The 16,548-nt window shown below is 62.9% G+C and overlaps 2 protein-coding genes across 9 annotated transcripts in view; one reads left to right on the top strand and one right to left on the bottom strand.

Annotated features, from left to right (window-relative positions):
- The window catches only part of MYO15B (myosin XVB), a 28,897-nt gene extending 17,585 nt beyond the window's left edge, over positions 1 to 11,312 (top strand). The window contains exons 29-62 of the mRNA XM_034641538.1: positions 41 to 141; positions 241 to 317; positions 435 to 519; positions 716 to 814; positions 935 to 1,044; positions 1,143 to 1,328; positions 1,562 to 1,640; positions 1,803 to 1,895; positions 1,972 to 2,197; positions 2,274 to 2,364; positions 2,461 to 2,668; positions 3,132 to 3,244; positions 3,493 to 3,552; positions 4,079 to 4,154; positions 4,286 to 4,404; positions 4,594 to 4,712; positions 4,790 to 4,931; positions 5,215 to 5,326; positions 5,438 to 5,604; positions 5,999 to 6,126; positions 6,293 to 6,356; positions 6,447 to 6,519; positions 6,929 to 7,005; positions 8,226 to 8,302; positions 8,394 to 8,509; positions 8,602 to 8,696; positions 8,822 to 8,899; positions 9,013 to 9,109; positions 9,283 to 9,425; positions 9,556 to 9,671; positions 9,989 to 10,122; positions 10,301 to 10,434; positions 10,547 to 10,687; positions 10,857 to 11,312. Coding sequence (XP_034497429.1) covers positions 41 to 141; positions 241 to 317; positions 435 to 519; positions 716 to 814; positions 935 to 1,044; positions 1,143 to 1,328; positions 1,562 to 1,640; positions 1,803 to 1,895; positions 1,972 to 2,197; positions 2,274 to 2,364; positions 2,461 to 2,668; positions 3,132 to 3,244; positions 3,493 to 3,552; positions 4,079 to 4,154; positions 4,286 to 4,404; positions 4,594 to 4,712; positions 4,790 to 4,931; positions 5,215 to 5,326; positions 5,438 to 5,604; positions 5,999 to 6,126; positions 6,293 to 6,356; positions 6,447 to 6,519; positions 6,929 to 7,005; positions 8,226 to 8,302; positions 8,394 to 8,509; positions 8,602 to 8,696; positions 8,822 to 8,899; positions 9,013 to 9,109; positions 9,283 to 9,425; positions 9,556 to 9,671; positions 9,989 to 10,122; positions 10,301 to 10,434; positions 10,547 to 10,687; positions 10,857 to 10,916 — 3,796 coding nt within the window. The 3' untranslated portion in view covers positions 10,917 to 11,312. The remainder of the gene's footprint in view (positions 1 to 40; positions 142 to 240; positions 318 to 434; positions 520 to 715; positions 815 to 934; positions 1,045 to 1,142; positions 1,329 to 1,561; positions 1,641 to 1,802; positions 1,896 to 1,971; positions 2,198 to 2,273; positions 2,365 to 2,460; positions 2,669 to 3,131; positions 3,245 to 3,492; positions 3,553 to 4,078; positions 4,155 to 4,285; positions 4,405 to 4,593; positions 4,713 to 4,789; positions 4,932 to 5,214; positions 5,327 to 5,437; positions 5,605 to 5,998; positions 6,127 to 6,292; positions 6,357 to 6,446; positions 6,520 to 6,928; positions 7,006 to 8,225; positions 8,303 to 8,393; positions 8,510 to 8,601; positions 8,697 to 8,821; positions 8,900 to 9,012; positions 9,110 to 9,282; positions 9,426 to 9,555; positions 9,672 to 9,988; positions 10,123 to 10,300; positions 10,435 to 10,546; positions 10,688 to 10,856) is intronic.
- Positions 11,313 to 11,336: 24 nt separating this feature from the next.
- RECQL5 (RecQ like helicase 5) overlaps positions 11,337 to 16,548 on the bottom strand; it is a 34,338-nt gene continuing 29,126 nt past the window's right edge. For 3 of the 8 annotated variants that reach the window (XM_034640159.1, XM_034640157.1, XM_034640158.1), the window contains exons 9-20: positions 15,687 to 15,905; positions 15,337 to 15,436; positions 15,141 to 15,201; positions 14,960 to 15,018; positions 14,798 to 14,871; positions 14,352 to 14,445; positions 13,942 to 14,076; positions 13,119 to 13,648; positions 12,872 to 12,962; positions 12,423 to 12,647; positions 12,130 to 12,199; positions 11,337 to 12,039 (exon numbers count right to left, since the gene is read on the bottom strand). In XM_034640159.1, the coding sequence (XP_034496050.1) occupies positions 11,939 to 12,039; positions 12,130 to 12,199; positions 12,423 to 12,647; positions 12,872 to 12,962; positions 13,119 to 13,648; positions 13,942 to 14,076; positions 14,352 to 14,445; positions 14,798 to 14,871; positions 14,960 to 15,018; positions 15,141 to 15,201; positions 15,337 to 15,436; positions 15,687 to 15,905 (1,759 nt within the window). In that variant the 3' untranslated portion in view covers positions 11,337 to 11,938. Of the gene's footprint in view, positions 12,040 to 12,129; positions 12,243 to 12,422; positions 12,648 to 12,871; positions 13,042 to 13,118; positions 13,649 to 13,941; positions 14,077 to 14,351; positions 14,446 to 14,797; positions 14,872 to 14,959; positions 15,019 to 15,140; positions 15,202 to 15,336; positions 15,437 to 15,686; positions 15,906 to 16,548 lie in introns of those variants that run through there. The other 5 variants (XM_011225764.3, XR_004619447.1, XR_004619448.1 and 2 more) reach the window with 5 other exon arrangements.

The raw sequence follows: 16,548 nt of genomic DNA on the forward strand, positions 1-16,548 counted from the left end.
TCTAAGGCACCCCCTTAGTTGGGCCCCCTGTCTCCTGCAGTGCCGAGGACATCCCCCCTGCCCCGGGGATCCAGGCCCCCTCACTGCTCCCAGGTCCACCTCCAGGGCCAGCCCCAGAACTGCCCAGCAGGAGCCAGTCAGGTAAGGCCGGAATGGGCACAGTGAGGTTTGCTGTGCAATGGGAACGGGGGTGCAGGATGTCCCACACCCCAGGGTGACACTAACCCTCCGGCCCCGCAGGGGACTCTCGGACCTCAGGGAACCTGGATGGCTTCCTGGACCACCTCTTCCAGCCAGTCCTCTCCCCGGGCGACAGCGTGAGTGTTCTGCACACACACCCGACCCATCCCTGCTCCTACCCCACTGGGGCCTCCGCTGCCTCTCCCGTCTCTCCCAGGGCTCCAGTTCTGACCCTGTGGCCTTTGTCTCTTCAGGATCTGGAGCAAGGTTGGGCTCTGAGCAGCCGCATGAAGGGAGGGGGCTCCATTGGGCCCATGCAGCAAGGCAGTTACCCCATGGGTGAGTGCAGGGCCGAGCATCCAGCCAGGGTCTTCCCAGCGGCACAGGCAAGCATGGGCCTGGGAACCCCAGGCAACTGGGGTCAGAGCTCCTGCCAGCACCCTGGTGGCCCTTCCTCTTCTTGTTGCCTGGGGCTGGAGGGAGGGGGTCTGTGGACCCGGATAAGGATCGATCTGGGAAGGCCCTGTTGCCTCAGTTTACCCAGGGATGATGCAGATGCCCGGATACCAGCCAGCCATGATGCCTGCCCCCATGCCCATGATGCCAGCGATGGGTGCGGTCCCTGCCATGCCAGGTAAGGCTGGGTGGCAGGTCCCTTCTCAGGAACTGGAGGAAGGAAGGTCCTACCAGGGGCCCAGCAGGTGCAGTGGGCAGAGGGCCCCGTGCAAGCTTGGCACTCGTATGCCCCCTACAGCCATGGTGATGCCGCCGCAGCCACAGCCGCAGGCCCTGCTGCCCAGCGTGGACCCGAGGCAGCTGGCAGCCCAGCAGCAGAACTTCATCAACCAGCAGGCGCTCCTCCTGGTGAGGGTGGGCAGGGCCCTCAGGGTGCCTCGTGGGGACACGGCTGCGGGACAGAGCCGGACCAGCTCTTATTGGGCCCGCTGCCCCTCCCCCCTCAGGCCCAGCAGATGACCGCCCAGGCCATGACCCTGTCACTGGAGCAGCAGACACAGCAGCGCCAGCGCCAGGCTCAGCCTCGGGCCCAGGCCTCTGGAGCCGCTTCCCCGACCTCACCCCCAGCTGTCGCCCCCAAGCCCAAGAAGCCCCTGGCCCCGCGGGAGGAACCGGAGCGAGAGCCCGAATCGGTGGGTGCCTGTGCGAGGGCGAGGAGCTGAGGCCGGGCAGGGGGCAGGGGGCAGAGTCTGGGATGGAGACGGCAGGCTCCAGGACTTCCTGGCCGGGAGACCCCGCAGGAGCAGGAAGCTGAGGAAAAGATGCCTCGGGCCCTAGCCCAGGGACGGTGCAGGGCAGGGGCGGCGCTGGGAGAGGGCGACTTGGCTGGTAGGGCTGCTCCTTCACCTCCCATTCCCGCCCACAGGAGACCTCACAGGAGGCCCGAGAGAAGGCCCCGCGGCCCATGAGCTTCCAGCAGAAACAGGACTATTTCCAGAAGATGGGTGAGGGTGCTTGGGGTGGCCGGCCCGTGCGGAAACCCGGCCACGACCTCGGTCTGGCCGGGGCCCGTGGGGCACGCTCTCCTGCCCCGGGTCGATGTAGCCCGTCTAGGAGCCTGATGGGTGTGCCAGGGAGAGTAATCGGGGCATCTGGGGCACTTACAGGGCAGCAGCAGATCAAGGTGAAGACGGTGAAGCCCCCACCCAAGGTGCAGATCCCCCAGGAGGAGGAGCGGGAAGAGGACACACCACGAGCAGGTGGTGGGGACGTGGGGGGAAGGCCTGGCCCTGTGGGTCTGGACGGGGCCTCACGCGTTTCTTCTCCTCTGGTCAGTGCCTCCCCCCCCACCTCCGCTCACAGTGAAGAAGCCACCGACACAAGGTAGAGCCAAAGCTGCACGAGAGGCTGAGGCTGAGCCGGTGGCCCGGGAGGTGGGGCCTGGTGGTGCCCCCGAGCCAGCCCCCCGACAGCGCGCAGAGCCGAGCAGGGAGATCCGCAACATCATCCGCATGTACCAGAGCCGCCCGGGCCCCGTGCCCATGCCCGTGCAGCCGTCCAGGTGGGCCTCGGGGCGAACAGGGCTGCCCCTCCCTGGGGAGTCACCCTGTGGACGTAGGACCTCTTCCTTCTCTCAGGAAGCCCCTGAAAAGTTTCATGAAGAAAAACAACCCTAAGGACGAGGCTCTGGCTAAGCTGGGGATCGGCGGTGCCCACATACCCGCATCGGTGAGGCCCCCTCCCGTCCGGGGCATGGCTTCTCACCTCGAGTCCGAGGCTCTCTGTTGTAAATCTGGCCTCACCCCTATTCTTCTGTCTCCCCAGATGCCATCCCCCAGCCCAGGGAAGGGCCCCCCACCAGCTGTGGCCCCTCGACCCAAGGTCCCCCCACAGCCTGGGCCCTCCAGCTCCATCAAGGAGAACCGGGGTCTCTCTGGCCAGACTCCGCCCGCGGCCCAGGCACCCTCGCCTCCACCAGCACCCCCTCTGCCTCTGCCTGAGGAACCAGGGGCCCCTTCAACTGGGCCCCGCGGTAAGGAACCTTCTGTCCCTCTGTGGGCTTCGTGGGGGTGGGGCAGGGTTCCCAGAAGCCTCTCAGTGCTCAAGTGAGGTCAGCTGCTCAGGTGCTCGGGGCTCCGGACTTTGGAGCCATGGGCGAGGAGCCCCGGCTTCTGTGTTCCCGTCCAGGGCAGGGCCCGGGTGCCTCTGGGGCCCATGTGTCATGGAGGGACTGTCCCGGGGTATTGTCCTTGGTGCATCTTGGCAGCTCCCTCAGGAACTTAGTGGCCCTGCTGACGTGGTCAGGGACAGCAGGGAAGGTCAGGGCTGGAAATGGAGGCCCGAGAGGGGATGTGGGCAGGAGGGAGGCAGGGAAGGCGGAGCGGGCCGAGCCCTCGCAGGGCCCGAGGGCGGGGACGGTCTTCTGTCCCCGTGTCTCCGTCATTCTGGCTCTGGCAGCTCCTTGCCTGAAGCTCTGTGGCCCCTCCCTCTGCCAGGCTGGATGGCGCCCATGGAGGACCAGGGAGTGTCCACGCAGCTGCTCGTGCCCTCTGGCAGCGTGTGCTTCTCCTACGTCAACCCGCCCTGGAGGCTGTTCCTCCGCAAGGAGGTGGGCAAGGCCGGGGCACAGCCGGGCCTCTCTGCACGGGGGAGGGGCGGCAGGCTGTGGGTGGGACCCCACCATCTCCCCGCACACAAACACTGGGGGCTGCCTCCCCACGACCTGCCGCCTCAGGCCTGGTTTTCCTTCTGGGGCCCGGAGGCCGGTGGGAGCCAGGAGGTAGGTGGGGGGCCGAGAGGTAGGTGGGGGGCAGGGCCCCATTCCCATCGGTTCTCCTCTCCCCTGCTCACCTGCAGGTGTTCTACCCCCGGGAGAACTTCAGCCACCCCTACTGCCTCAGGCTCCTCTGTGAGCAGGTGAGAGCCGGGCCCACCTGCCGCTGCACGGACAGATGTGCGCACCTAGGCTGGTTCCCGCCAGGCGAGAGGCCTGAGTGCACTTAGAGGGCAGGTGCTGTGTGTCAAGCCCTGCCTTCCCTTACTGCGTCCTCACCACATTCCTGAGAGTAAGGGCCCTCATTGGCCTGCAGTGAGGATTCAGACTGCTGTGTATACTGTCCCCGAGCCAGACCCCCGCACGGAGCAGATGCTCCCTGAGGCCTGTTCCTTTGCCGCCCCTGGATGCTCCCAGGGTCCCACCCCTCCCCCCACCAGGTTCTGTTCCTTCAGGGAATTGATCTCAGCTGACCCTGGAACACCAGCAGGTGGTTGAGGGAGGGGAGCAGGAGCTCTGGATGGGGTTGGCCCTGAGCTCAGTGGCCCCACATCCCTCCCTGCTCCACCTGTGCCCACGAGGCTCTCCAGCTTTTCCTCCATGTGTGGCTGCTTCCATGGTGAGCTCTGGCACAGGGATCCGGAGGTGACCTCTTGGCTCTGCCCCCAGATCCTGAGGGACACCTTTGCCAAGTCCTGCATCCGGATCTCCCAGGATGAGCGGAGCAAAATGAAAGAGCTGCTGGGTACGGTCCAGGGACCCGGGAATCAGGGGGCTGAAGTGCTGGGACTAGGTCTGTCTGGAAAGAGGGGGCAAACTCTGGAGTCCCCCCTGTGAGGGAGCCCGAGGACGGTCTGGGGTCGTTTCTGCCCACAGGAGACCTGGAGGTGGGCCTGGACTCGCTTGATACCACCGAGGACAACGTCAAGAAGCGCATTGTGGTGGCCGCCAGGGACAACTGGGCCAATTACTTCTCCCGAATTTTCCCCGTCTCGGTCAGTGAGGCACCCCAGTCTGGATCCCAGCACGCTCAGCATGGGCCTTTGTCTCAGGGATGAGAACCGGGGCCAGAGTGGGCCCCAATGGAAGGACAAAGAGCAGCACTGGGCCTGGGTAGCCCTGGGGCGTCTTGGGTGGTGGTGGGGACCAGGAGCCTGTGACCTAGCCACCTTCCTTCCACACAGGGCGAGAGCAGCAGTGACGTGCAGCTGCTGGGCGTGTCCCACCGGGGGCTTAGACTGCTCAAGGTGACCAAAGGCCCCAGCTTCCACCCCAACCAGCTGAAGACACTGTGCTCGTACAGGTGAGGCTGGGCTGGGGCCTGGGCTGGGGCTGGCAGGGGTGAGACGGCTCTCAGCTCACGCCTCTGCCTGCACGCAGCTTTGCTGAGGTGCTGGGCGTGGAGTGCCGGGGCAGCTCCTCCCTGGAGTTGTCACTGAAGAGTGAGCAGTTGGTGTTGCACGCGGCCCGGGCCAGTGCCATCAAGGCCATGATTGAGCTGTTTCTGAGCGAGCTCAAGAAGGCAAGTGCAGGCCGGGCAGGGGGCTGGAGGGCAGCTGGGCTGGGGGCCCGGGTCTGGGGAAGGGGGTGCCTCTAGCCGTGCTGTATCTGGTCTGGCTGGGCTCCGGGCCGTCAGCCAAGCTCCTTCCAGCCACTGGGAGTGCGGCTGGGCATTCATTCAGGCCGGGTCCCTGGAACTCTGGAGTGCTGGGTGGGGAGTGAGGCCAATGGGGGGCAGGTGGGGTGGGTAGGGCTGGGGTGGCAGGCAGGCCGGCTGCCTTGCCTGCTCACCCTCCTGCCTGCAGGACTCCGGTTACGTCATTGCCCTGCGGAGCTACATCACCGACGACCACAGCCTCCTCAGCTTCCACCGTGGGGACCTCATCAAGCTGTTGCCAGTGGCCGCGCTGGAGCCCGGTATCCCTGGGGGCGAGCAGGGCGGCTGGCACGGGGAGGGCAGCACGTGGCAGAGCCTCGGAGGGGCAAAGGGGCCAGGTGGGTGAGGCGCTGTCCTTGGATGCCTTCCAGGCTGGCAGTTTGGCTCCACCGGGGGCCGTTCTGGACTCTTTCCTGCTGACACAGTTCAGCCAGCTGCTGCTCCAGACTTTTCCTTCTCGCCGGAGAAGAGTGGCCGGCGCAAGAGTCAGCTGCAGCAGAGAGAGCCAGGGCTGGCTCAGTGGGAGAGGGCAGCAGAGGTGAGGAAGACGGGAGAGGTGGAGGCGAAGCCTAACTAGGAGTCGAGGACGGAAAGGGCTCGATGGCCCCTGAGCGGCCAGGATCACCTGCCACCTGGAGGCTAGCGCTTGGTCTGATGCCGCCCCTCTACCCTCTCCTGATTTCTTGTCTCCCCATCAAGAGTGTGAGCCCCCTGCGGGCAGGGGCTGCACGGTGCACTCTGTGTCCCTCCAGCACTTAGCTAAGTGCTGCCTAGATGATGCTCAATAAAGGCCTCTGGACTTCCTGCTTCCGGTGGTACGCTCACTGCTGCTGCTGCCTGCTCCTCTTGGCCTGGGCTGGGCGGGGGGCTGGGCAGGGCCTCCGGACAGGCCAGTGGAACCTCAGGTGGCATGAGGTCTCCTGTGCTCCCAGCGCCATGCCCGCCCCCGGAGCCAGGCACACAGCGATGACTCTGTAGCCTACATCTCTCTGTCCACGGACTCCCACGACTACACCATGCAGGAATTTGCCCTGTACCACTTCCGGAAGCCCCAGACCTTGTGAGTGCCCTGGGCCCACCCTGCTGCCTGCCTGTCCTCGGTCTCCCTGAAGTGGGCCTCCCTGCTCAGAGGCACCAAGCCAGTGCTCTTAGCACCCTCCTGACACAACCTGATGGGGGCGGGGGGGGGCGAGCAAGCAGGGATGTCCTTCCTTCTGCCCCCTCAGGCTGGACCACACCGGTCGAGATGCTAAGGAGAAGGCCATGGCCAGCCTGGTGCAGTACACCAAGGTGAGGGGGCAGGTGGGGAAGAGTCGGGCCAGTGGACCTGCCCTCTGGCCCCCATGGACCCGAGCCACAGCCCAGTCTCTTTGGCCACAGGCTCCCATACAAGAGTCGCTCCTCAGGCTCAGCGAGGAGGATGCAAACACGCAGGCTGTGGAAAGCTTCCAGGGTGAGTGACCGTAGCATCCTGGGTCCCTATGTCTGTGGTGCCTCGGACCTAGGCACCAGGTCACCTTCTGTCCTTGTTTGTCAACTCAGGGAAGCTCACTGGTGGTTGCCGAGCCCCCATAGCCCTCACCTATTTGTACTCCCGAGGGGTGGTGGGTTGCGTGGAGTCTGGGCAGGAAGGCAGTGCTATTTCCCGCTGGCTACGTGCTGTAAGCAGCCACGTGTGCCCACGGAACCTCTCTGAGCCCTGTTTCCTCATCAGTAAAGCGGTGACTGTTCTGTGCCCTGCCTGGCTCACATGCATTTTTGGGAGCAAGGCATGAGATGACAGGAAAAGCCCTGTCTAGTGACAGCATGGGCCAGAGCCAGGCTCCCAACTCAGCTCGCCATGCTTCTCATCCTGCCTGCAGTTCTGATGCAGTTTATGGGGGACCAGTCTAAGCCCCGGGGCAAGGATGAGATGGAGCTCCTTTATGACCTGCTGAGGGTAAGCAAGAGCTTGTTCTGAAAGCTTTGGTGAGAATCCATGTGCCTTGAGGGTCTGTTCCTGTCCTCCTGCCTGGGCCTAAGTGGCTTCCCTTGGTCACTAGTCATTCAAATCATCCAAAAGTATTTATTGAGCACCTATTACATGCCCAGGGCATGAACCAAGCAGGCTCAGTCCCCACAAAGCTTACAATCTAGTGAGAGGAGACATCTGGTAAACCAGGACACAATGTGTCCAAGAGTAAAAGGTGCTGTGGAGAGTGATACAGCAGGGAAGGGGCTGCTATAATGCAGAGGCTGGGTGACAAGGCGACCCTGGAACAGATCTGAGGGAAGCTGGAGGGAGAGGTATGTGTGCATGCGGGCAAAGAGGGGCAGGGGCGACATTCCTGTTGAGGGTGAGATTTAACACCAGCAAGGCCAGCGTGGCTGGCGTGCCCAGTGAGACAAAACAGGGTGGAGGAGGCAGCTGGGGAGTCTCGGCAGGTCCAGGTCATGACAGGCCATCGTAGGCTACTGTTGGGACTCGGATTTCTCAAGAGAGATGGGCAGTCACTCAAGGGGGTTTGCAGAGGGACTGGCTTATATTTTCAGGGGGCGCTGGTCATTTGCCATCCCCTCCCACGGGGTAATAAGTGCCAGAGGTGGTTATTGCAATGATCACAGGTGAGGGATGGTGCGGGCCAGGCCCACAGGGAGCAGCAGAGGGGAGAAGCCTCAGAGCAACAGGATTTGCTATGAATTATCTGTGGGGTGTGATAGAGAGGGGCCCAGGCTGTCACAGAGGCCTTGCCCAGAGTAAAGACCGTCTTTGATATGGGGACCGAAGGGAGGAGCGGGTCTGGGTTGCTGCAGTAATCTGTTTTGGACATGGGAAGTACAAAGTCCAGACTTCCAAGTGGGGGGCCGGGGTTCAAGGGAGAAGTCTGAGCTGGAGGCGGCACTGGCAGTCAGCAAGTGGTTGGAATAGCTGAGATCATCAGGGCATGCAGACTGAGGCCCAAGGGCACCGCAGCCCCAGAGGTCAAGGAAATAAGGGGAGCCAGCATAGAAGACAGGGCTGAGCATAGCCCATATACAGATGAGGACAGTGATTGAGAGTGACCAGTTGGACACAAGCTGTGTCCAGGACGGAGAGGTGGCCCCGGCCGGGGCTGTTAGCAGGATTTCTCTGACTCCAGCTCTCATGCCACCCTATCCCCTGCTCTTCTGTCCCCACAGCTGTGCCGGGAGAAGGAGAACCTCAGGGATGAGATTTACTGCCAAGTCATCAAGCAGGTCACTGGACACCCTCAGCCGTGAGTATGCGGGGCGGTGGGGAGTGGCAGAGGGCAGCTGGGGCCAGAGCATGGTCTGGCCAGCCTAAAGCCCAGGCTCTCCACCGTGTAGGGAACACTGTGCTCGTGGCTGGAACTTCCTCAGCCTCCTGACAGGCTTCTTCCCCCCGTCAGCCACACTGATGCCCTATGTGGCCAAGTTTCTGCAGGATTCGGGCCCAAGCCAAGGTACCTATGGGAGGGACTTCCAGGCCGGGGTCGTGGCAGCTTGGGGAGGGGTTTGGAGATGCCTGTGACCCTAGCCTGCTTCCCCTCTGCAGAGCTGGCCCAGAGCAGCCAAGAGCACCTGCAGCGCACAGTCAAATATGGGGGGCGCCTGCGGCTGCCCTCCCCGGGTGAAACTCAGGCTCTTCTGGTACTGGGGGAGGGGGGCGGCAGTGGCGGGTACAGGAGGCTGGGTATTATGGGACTCCCTGGTATGGGACAGGGAGCTGGGGCCTCTGGCCACTGGTGGACTGACCCTACAACCTGCCTTGGCAGAAAGGGCAAGGAGTCCGCTCGCTTCTAATTCACCTGCCAGGGGGTATGGATTACAAAACCAATATCCGGACTTTCACGGTGAGCATGGGGCCAGTGAAGAGGGGCTGGGGAGAGACAGGAAAGCTGTGGCATCAGTTCTGCCCCCCCAGCCTCGCTCCCCCCATCACGCACGGCCCCGCTGACGTGCCCAGGTGGCGGCGGAAGTGCTGGAGGAGGTGTGTCAGCAAATGGGCATCATGGACCCCCAGGAGGTGCAGGAATTTGCCCTTTTCCTCATCAAAAGGGAAGGTGAGCCCCTCACTTGGGGAGGAAGGGGGAGCCAGCCTGGATTCCAGGAGGTGGCTTACCTGCTGGTTGTGTGCCCGTGAGTGGGGGAAGTTCCCAGGCTGGGGCTGGCAGGACGGCGGCCGGGGCTGGCCCTGGATGTCAGGGCAGGCTGTGGACCTGGGCTCCCCACCCAGGCGAGCTGGTGCGGCCCCTGTGGCCCCACGAGTACCTCAACAGCGTGTTGGATCAGGACATAAGCCTGCACAGCCGGCGGCTCAGCTGGGAGACCCCGCTGCACTTCGATAATCCCACCTACATCACCACCCACTACCTGCAGGTCCGCTGCCGCCCCCTCACCCCCCCAACCCCAGCGAGCTGGTGGCCTGACTCTGGGCTGCAGCTTGCAGAGGAACCCCTGCCTAGGTGGGGGACCTCCAAGCCTCCCTCCCTCACTGCTGTCCCCTCAGGTGCTGCGGGACTACCTACAGGGGAAGCTGTTGGTCAGCCCCAAGGCCAGCGCCCAACTCGCCAGGCTGGCCGCCCTGCAGCACCGCAGCAAGGCCCAAGAGGACCACCTGTTGGAGTGAGTGCTCCCATGGCCCCACACCTCCTGCCACCCCTGGTCCCTGCTGGTGTGGAGGCCCACCTCTCCTTCAGCCCCCCATCCCCCACCCAATCTTCCATTGTCAAGGCCACTTGACTTGGACCCCTCCTGGCCTTCACCTCATGGGCCTGGAGTCCTGGATGCTGTGTACACCTGACCTCTCACCCCAGCTTCTCATAGGCAGGGCCCATGCCTCCTTTGTAAGTCTGGATCCCCAATCTCACCCACAGTAGCCCCTGCTCATTTATTTAGCGCCTGCTGCATACCCAGCCTTGACTGACCAGCCTGTGTCCTAGGCGAGACCTGTGGACTTACTTGCCAAAGCCGGTGCAATCGCAAGTGAACATGTCCGCCATAAGGAACCTGACGGACCAGGAGCTGCGGCAGCTGCCAGTCTGCAGCCCCCAAGAAGCACAGATCAGCTTCCTCGGTGGGTCTGAGGCCCGGGGCTTGCAAGGGCCGAGGCAGGAGGCCCAGAAGGGAAGGGGTGGAGGGGCTGAGGAAGCTTCTCTACCTGCCCTGCCCCACTCATCCCACCTGGGGGGCAAGTCGGGCGGCTCCAAGGGCCCGAATGGCCAGCATGCCTACCCCGGCCCCTCCATTCCCAGAGGCCGTGAGTCAGCTGCCCCTCTTTGGCTACACGGTCTATGTGGTGCTGCGGGTGAGTCAACTGGCCCTGTCCAGACCCAGCCTCTTGGGACTGAACCGCCAGCATCTCATCCTCATGGACCCCTGCAGCCAGGTGGGCCGGGCTCCTGCCCCAGTGCTGGTCTGAGCACCCTTGAGCCATTCTCCCATCACCCATGGTGGCCTTTCCCGAGATAGGCCAAGCTCTGCTGTCTCTGCTTCCGCAGAAACGGTGCCACTCCATCACCCTCAAGGACCTGCACCGGCTCCACCTGCTGAGCCCCCTGGAGAGTAAGGGGCCCCCTGGCCTGGAACTCAACTATGGCTCTGCTGAAAGCCCCCAGACCATCTGGTTTGAGCTGCCGAAGGTGAGTGGCCGGGGCCTCTCACGACAGATACCCTGGCAAGGCAGGAGGGGCCTGACCCCAGGCCTGGCATGCCCAGAGCCTGGGCCCATGCTCATGCCGGGGGCTCGGGTGTGGTGCGGGCCAGGGCAGACTGGGGAGCCCTGTCCTCACATGCCTGTTCCCCGGGCAGGCCCAGGAGCTGAAGGACACCATCGCCTTCCTGCTGGACAGCAGCCTAGCTCCCAACTAGTGGCTGGCCTCACCCAAGAGGAATGGGGGAGGGGAGGAGATGAGGAAGGGGCCCCACCCAGATCCAAGTCTGACCGGGAAGGTCTCCCTTGGGTGCTGTCAGGCCATTTTGGTTTGGACTTCCCCATGTGGCTATTCTGGAACCTGCCGCAGCACAGCACTGCTGGCCCACATGGCGGCCACGAGGCAGGAGCTGCTACAGTGACATCAACTGAGATGGCCAGCAGCAGGACTCCCCCTGGGGGGCCTGGAGTGGGGGCTGCAGGAACTTGCTTGGGCATCTGATGCTGCCCAGGCTGGGGGCGGGAGCGGCGCACAGCTGGCCCCAGGCCCTGGCTCAACAGCACGAACCCAAGGCTGGGAGAAGCAAACGGTGAGGAAATAAAACTCCCAAGAGAAAAAGTCTGTGTCTGTGCGGCTGTGTGTCAAAACCAACAGGACTTTATTTCTCTGCTAAGTCTCTGTCCAGCCCGGCCTTCCTGACCAGGAGCTGAGCAGAGAGCAGGGCCTGGCTGCTGCCCTGCTCCCAAGTTCTGCTCCCGGGGCCAGGCTGGAGGCTGGCATTGCAAGGGAAAGGGGTAGTGGGCTAAGAACCCGAGGCCAGCAGGGTTCTTCCTGAGGCGGCCCAATGCCTCGGACAGGTGGCCTCTCCCTGGCCTACAATTTAAGTACGAGAGGGGAGGGACCACTCTTTCCTCCTGTTCCCTTGGCAGCAGCCACCCCACCCCCTTCTAATCTGAGGATCTGGTTCAGAAAACCCAGCCAAGAGAGGCAGGGAGGCTAGGAGGAAGACGACCTGAGACCCTGCAAGCAGAAAGTGGCTGGCCTCTGGCCTTTGGCCTTGATTTGGGAGGTGTCTGGGGCCATCTCCAAAGCGAGGTATGGTTGGGAGGTATGGACCCTGAGGAAAGACGGTGCCCCTGAGGGCTGCAGGCTTTCCACCTTCCCTGTTCCTGAGTGAGGCCCAGGCTGGCCCACAGTTGAGGCTGGGGGAGCACTCTGGCCCTAGCGGGCAGGAGCTGGTCATCTCTGTGGGTCACATAGGCCATGCCAGTCAGCTTCACTCTCACACCGGGCCCGACCGTGAAAAAACTGCTTGATGAAATTCTGGGCCTCTTCCTTCACTACAGATTTGGGAAGGGGGAACATGAGGGCCAGTCCCCTCCCCGCCACCAAGCCCCACAAACATCTAGCCTGGTAATTCGGGCACTCACCACTCCTTCCAGGAAAGGCCTTCTGAGTCAGCGAGTGAGAGAGGTGGCGGGCGAAGGCTTTAAACAATTCCTGGAGGCAGAGGGTGACAGGAGCAGAGAGCACGGCCCCTGCCCTGCCCCCCACAGTGGCCCTCAGCCATGACCCAAGGGCAAGGCAGACCCCAGGGAGGGAGGCAGCAACCTCAGGGCTGGCCTGCTTCTGGCCTGCTTTGTTCTCTGGCTCCACTCCCTGCCCCCACTGAACCCAGGCGTCCCAGGCCCAGGGGAGGGCAGAACCCACCCACCTACCCTACCTTGGATGCAAACTTGCCCTCCTTGTAGAAAGGAGTCAGGCATTTGACCACAACATTTGCAGCCTCCTTGAGGGAGATGCCAGGGGCTGGGAGAAGGCAGGAGTCTTGGGTTGTGGGGTTCAAGGTGCCCTGATTGCTGGCCGAGATGCTGTCCTTGGCCTCAGCTAAGATGGAGGCATTGGCTGAGAGGCGAGGCCTCTTCTGAGCCTGGTTCTCTGGGTTCTCCTGTGCAGGACCAGAGTGGAGAGTTACTCTTGGGCTCCCTATCACTGGCCCCTCCCCTCATTCTGGAAGACTGTGCCTCAGCATCTGCTGGCTCCCTCTAGCCTGTCCCGTCTATCCCTGGGATATAAAAAAAGATGATTTTCCCCAAACCCCTAATTCAGAGCGGAACAGATATCAGCCTGGTCTGCAGGCCTCCTCCCCTGTGGCCTGGTCCCTGTCAGTACCTGCTGGGGTCTGGCCCGCTTGCCCTCGTGTGTCTCCTTGGTGGGGGTGGGCTGGCTCTCAGGGGGCCCCTGGTCTCCGAGTGTGCAGGCTCTGGCCAGAGGGGAGAGCAGGCATGAGAACTCCAGCCACCAGCTGCACCCGCACCTCAGCTGGCCCAGCAGAGCGCACCCTAGGAACGGCCAGAGCTTCAGACGCCCAGTTAGCAAAGAGGATTCCAGAGAATTTCAGAACTATCAGGGCCCTTACCTTGACCTCTCCCTGGTGCACTCCTTGGTCTGGGGGGGCACAGCCAAACACCCCAGGGTTCCATCCTCCTCCCCTATGCACTTCTCTGGGGCTGCTGGGGGTCCCCGCACTCCCACACAGGAAGGGCCGGCACCTTCTGCCCCTGGGGCCGAGGTGAGGGGAGACGGGCTCTTGGCCCTTTGGCAGAAGCGGGCGATGTTCTGAGAATCCTTGAGGGCTGCGGCAGCTAGGAGCTGTTGCTTCTTGCTGGCCCGGGCCTTGGCACCGCCCTTGGAGGGGCTTTTCACCTTCTCAGGGGAAGACCCCCCACAATAAGCACTGCTTCCAGGGGCCTCTCCTCTGGGCCCAGGGAGGGGTTCACTGCAGTCGTCCCCCTGGAGGCCGAGGGGCTGGCTGGGGGCTTCCCGCTCAGATATCCGCACAGGCTGGGGGGCTTGCTCCTCGGCCCACATCTTCTCTGTCAGCTCAGCGGCCGTCTGGAATGAGCAGGAGCCTCTGGGAAAACCAGTTCCCACCCGCTTGGGTTTGAGCTGTAAAGAGGAGAAAGATCTGAGGGCACTCACTGGCTGGTCCAGGAATGGCTGGGCTGGTGGGCTCTCGGGAGTGGAGGAGGGAGAGACTGACCAGGACACCGCTGGGGGGTCAGGCTAAGGAGAGAAGACCTGTGGGGGCTGCAGAGGGAAGCAGGAGGGCCTACTGCAGGGCGCCCAGGGCCAGGGCTGCGGCACCAGGAAAGGGCAAGCAGCTGTGCCCTGGCTGGGGACAACGGAAGCGATGCCTTTCTCAGACCCGGGTTTGGGGTGGATGCCAGGATGTTGCTCACCGAGTACACCTGGGAGGCTGGCCGGATGTCATACTCGCTGGGCTCCGGGGGCTGGGCCTGAGCACTGCAACTCTTGGTATTGCTTCCCACGTCATAGAGCTGCCCATCCTTGGAGGCTCTGTGGATCTCAGCCACCTGAGTCAGGGACAAGCAGAGACACCATGACACCCACTAGCTCCTGAGAGCCCCAACCCAGGCTTTCCACAAGCGGCCTTCTGGGGCTCGTGGCTGCAAGTAACTGGGCACTGGATGAGTTCTAGTCCTGACGGGGTTGGCTGGAAACACCTCCGGCTGGCAAAGAAGGGAGGTCAGGCTCCCCTTGGGTAGCTGGCCTCCTGGCAGGGGCCTGGGAGGTTGGAGGGGCTGTCTCTCCCACCCTAGCCCAGAAGCATGCCCTGCCCGGGGCCCACCTTCTTCAGCACGCTGGCTTTGTACAGGTTGGCTGCCTTGGCACTTCGGAACATCTCATGTTCCAGCTCCACAGCCTTGGCCTGGAGATCAGGTCTGAGGGTAGGAATGGGCACGAGGTGTCAGGTGGGCCAGAGCCCTCTCTCTGTTGAGCTCCTATGGGATTCCCCCTGGGGACCCTGGAGATGACTTCAGGGCCTCGTGGGAATGGCCTTGGGCACAGGGATTCTGACCCAGACCCCAGGTACCCTGGGGCTCACTGTCTAGCTGGCGATGGCAGCCCCTTGGTCCTGCTGGGGCTGTGAGACCTGCAACCACTGGGAGAAGGATGGGTCACAATCTGGGGGAAGGGTGCCCAAATAAGCCAGGAGGGATGGGGGTTCTTGTGGTCTACAAGGAACAGGGGCTCGGGGAAGCGTCTTTGGCCCCTGTGACCCGGGTGACTCACCCATGGGTGGTACCTGTGGCCTGGTGGTTACTGCTCAGAGCCTCCTCCAGAAGCCCCAGGCAGTGCTCACGGGCCTACACAGAGGGCGGAAGTTGGTCACTCAAGCCTCAGGGTTGGGAAAGGAGTCAGGGCGGCGGGTGTGAGGAACTGTCCACCGCTTACCTTCACAGTGAGTCTGGGGATCTTCCTGCTAGAAGCCTCTTTCAGGGGACAGTCCTCATCTGAGGGGAAGAGGAGTGGGTCCTTCCATTCTACCTCTGCTTTCTGGAGTCCCCAGCCCCGTAATGAGACATCTATACCCTAGGAGTAGCCCAAAAGCCCCTGGGGACATTTCTGTACTGACCTGGAGGTACAAATCTGTACTGACCTGGAGGTACAAATTCTTCTATCTTGGGGTCTTTGCCCTGGAAGATGACATGAAGGGCCCATGAGGCATTTGCTTAGCTGTAGGCCAGCACCCCGTCCAGCGCCAGGGTAAGGGCTGAGGGAGTGTGAACGGGGGGCCACCTGGGACCCCAGCAAGCCCCCATCCCCTTTACCTGGCGTAAGCTCATCTGTCTCTGGTAGAAGAGATTCCATTCCCGCTTGTGGGCCTCGTCTCTGCCCTCGTCCCCACTGCCTCCAGAACTTTCATCATACCTAGGGGACAGGTGAGGCGTAAGCAGCCCTGGGCCTGGACTCTGTCCTCCTGTCATGCTTCTCTGGTGGGGCAGTGATGTCTCTGATAGCCTGGAAGCTAGAAGCAACACCAAGCTCCTGGCTCCAACATGGCCCACGGGGACAGGAGTGAACGATGGCACTGGGGCGCCTCTAGTCTGGCCTTGGCACGAGGGGGAGAATGCCAGCCTATCTGCAGTGGGTTGGGGCCCCTGACTTCACAGTGCCTCACCTGCTGAAGCCCCCATAGCCCCTGCGGCCTCCCTCATACAGCTCAGGGTCAAAGCCATTCCCCTGGGAAGGCCCGATGCAAGTCTTGTTCCAGCTGCTTCTGTGCTCCAAGGCATCCAGCTGCTTCCGCAGGGCCCCAGGGTCCCGGCAGTGGTCACAGCCCTTGGTGCAGGCAGGAGGCGCATCCCCAAAGTACTTGGCAATGGCAGCATGGCGGCACCTGGTAGAGGCAGCACAGCAGAGGTCAGGGGTGAGGGACCCAGGCAGGCCAGTGTTCATCCACCCACTCCCTACACTCTGGCTGAGAAGCTTTACATGTGGGCACCACGCTCAGTACGTCACACACCTCACGCTGTACGAGCCTGACAAGGCATCATTTAGTCACCCGTTTCACAGATGACGACAATGAGGTGAAGGAGCTTTTCCAAGGTCATACGACACATCCGGAGAAGACAGGGCGTGACCCCCATTCTGTCCTGCTTTGTTACACACTGCTCCTCTCGGTCCTGGTCTCTGCTCTGTACTCTGCCCTCCGGCGGAAGGGGGGGCCCCAGGAGTAGCTTCGACTGGGTAAGGATGCGACCCACACGTCCTTGCCCGTCAAATGGCGCCGGAAGAGCGCTGGCTCCTCTGGCTGTGCAGCTGGGGGAGACGGCGCCCTGAGGCACAGCGCACGGCGTCCGGCGCACAGCGAGCCCTCTGTATTACTCTTCACCCTTCCCGGAGGCAGGGCACGGAAGGACCGGCGTGAGGCGGCCCTACCCCTGCCTCTGCACTCTGCCCTGCTTCTACCGTGGTGACTTCTCTGTCCCCAAGAAGACTGCCTGCGTACATAGCCCGGGGCCGGGGCTGCCTGAGAGCAG

Source organism: Ailuropoda melanoleuca, chromosome 13 (genome assembly GCF_002007445.2).
Source record: "Ailuropoda melanoleuca isolate Jingjing chromosome 13, ASM200744v2, whole genome shotgun sequence".
NCBI classification, from domain to species: domain Eukaryota; kingdom Metazoa; phylum Chordata; class Mammalia; order Carnivora; family Ursidae; genus Ailuropoda; species Ailuropoda melanoleuca.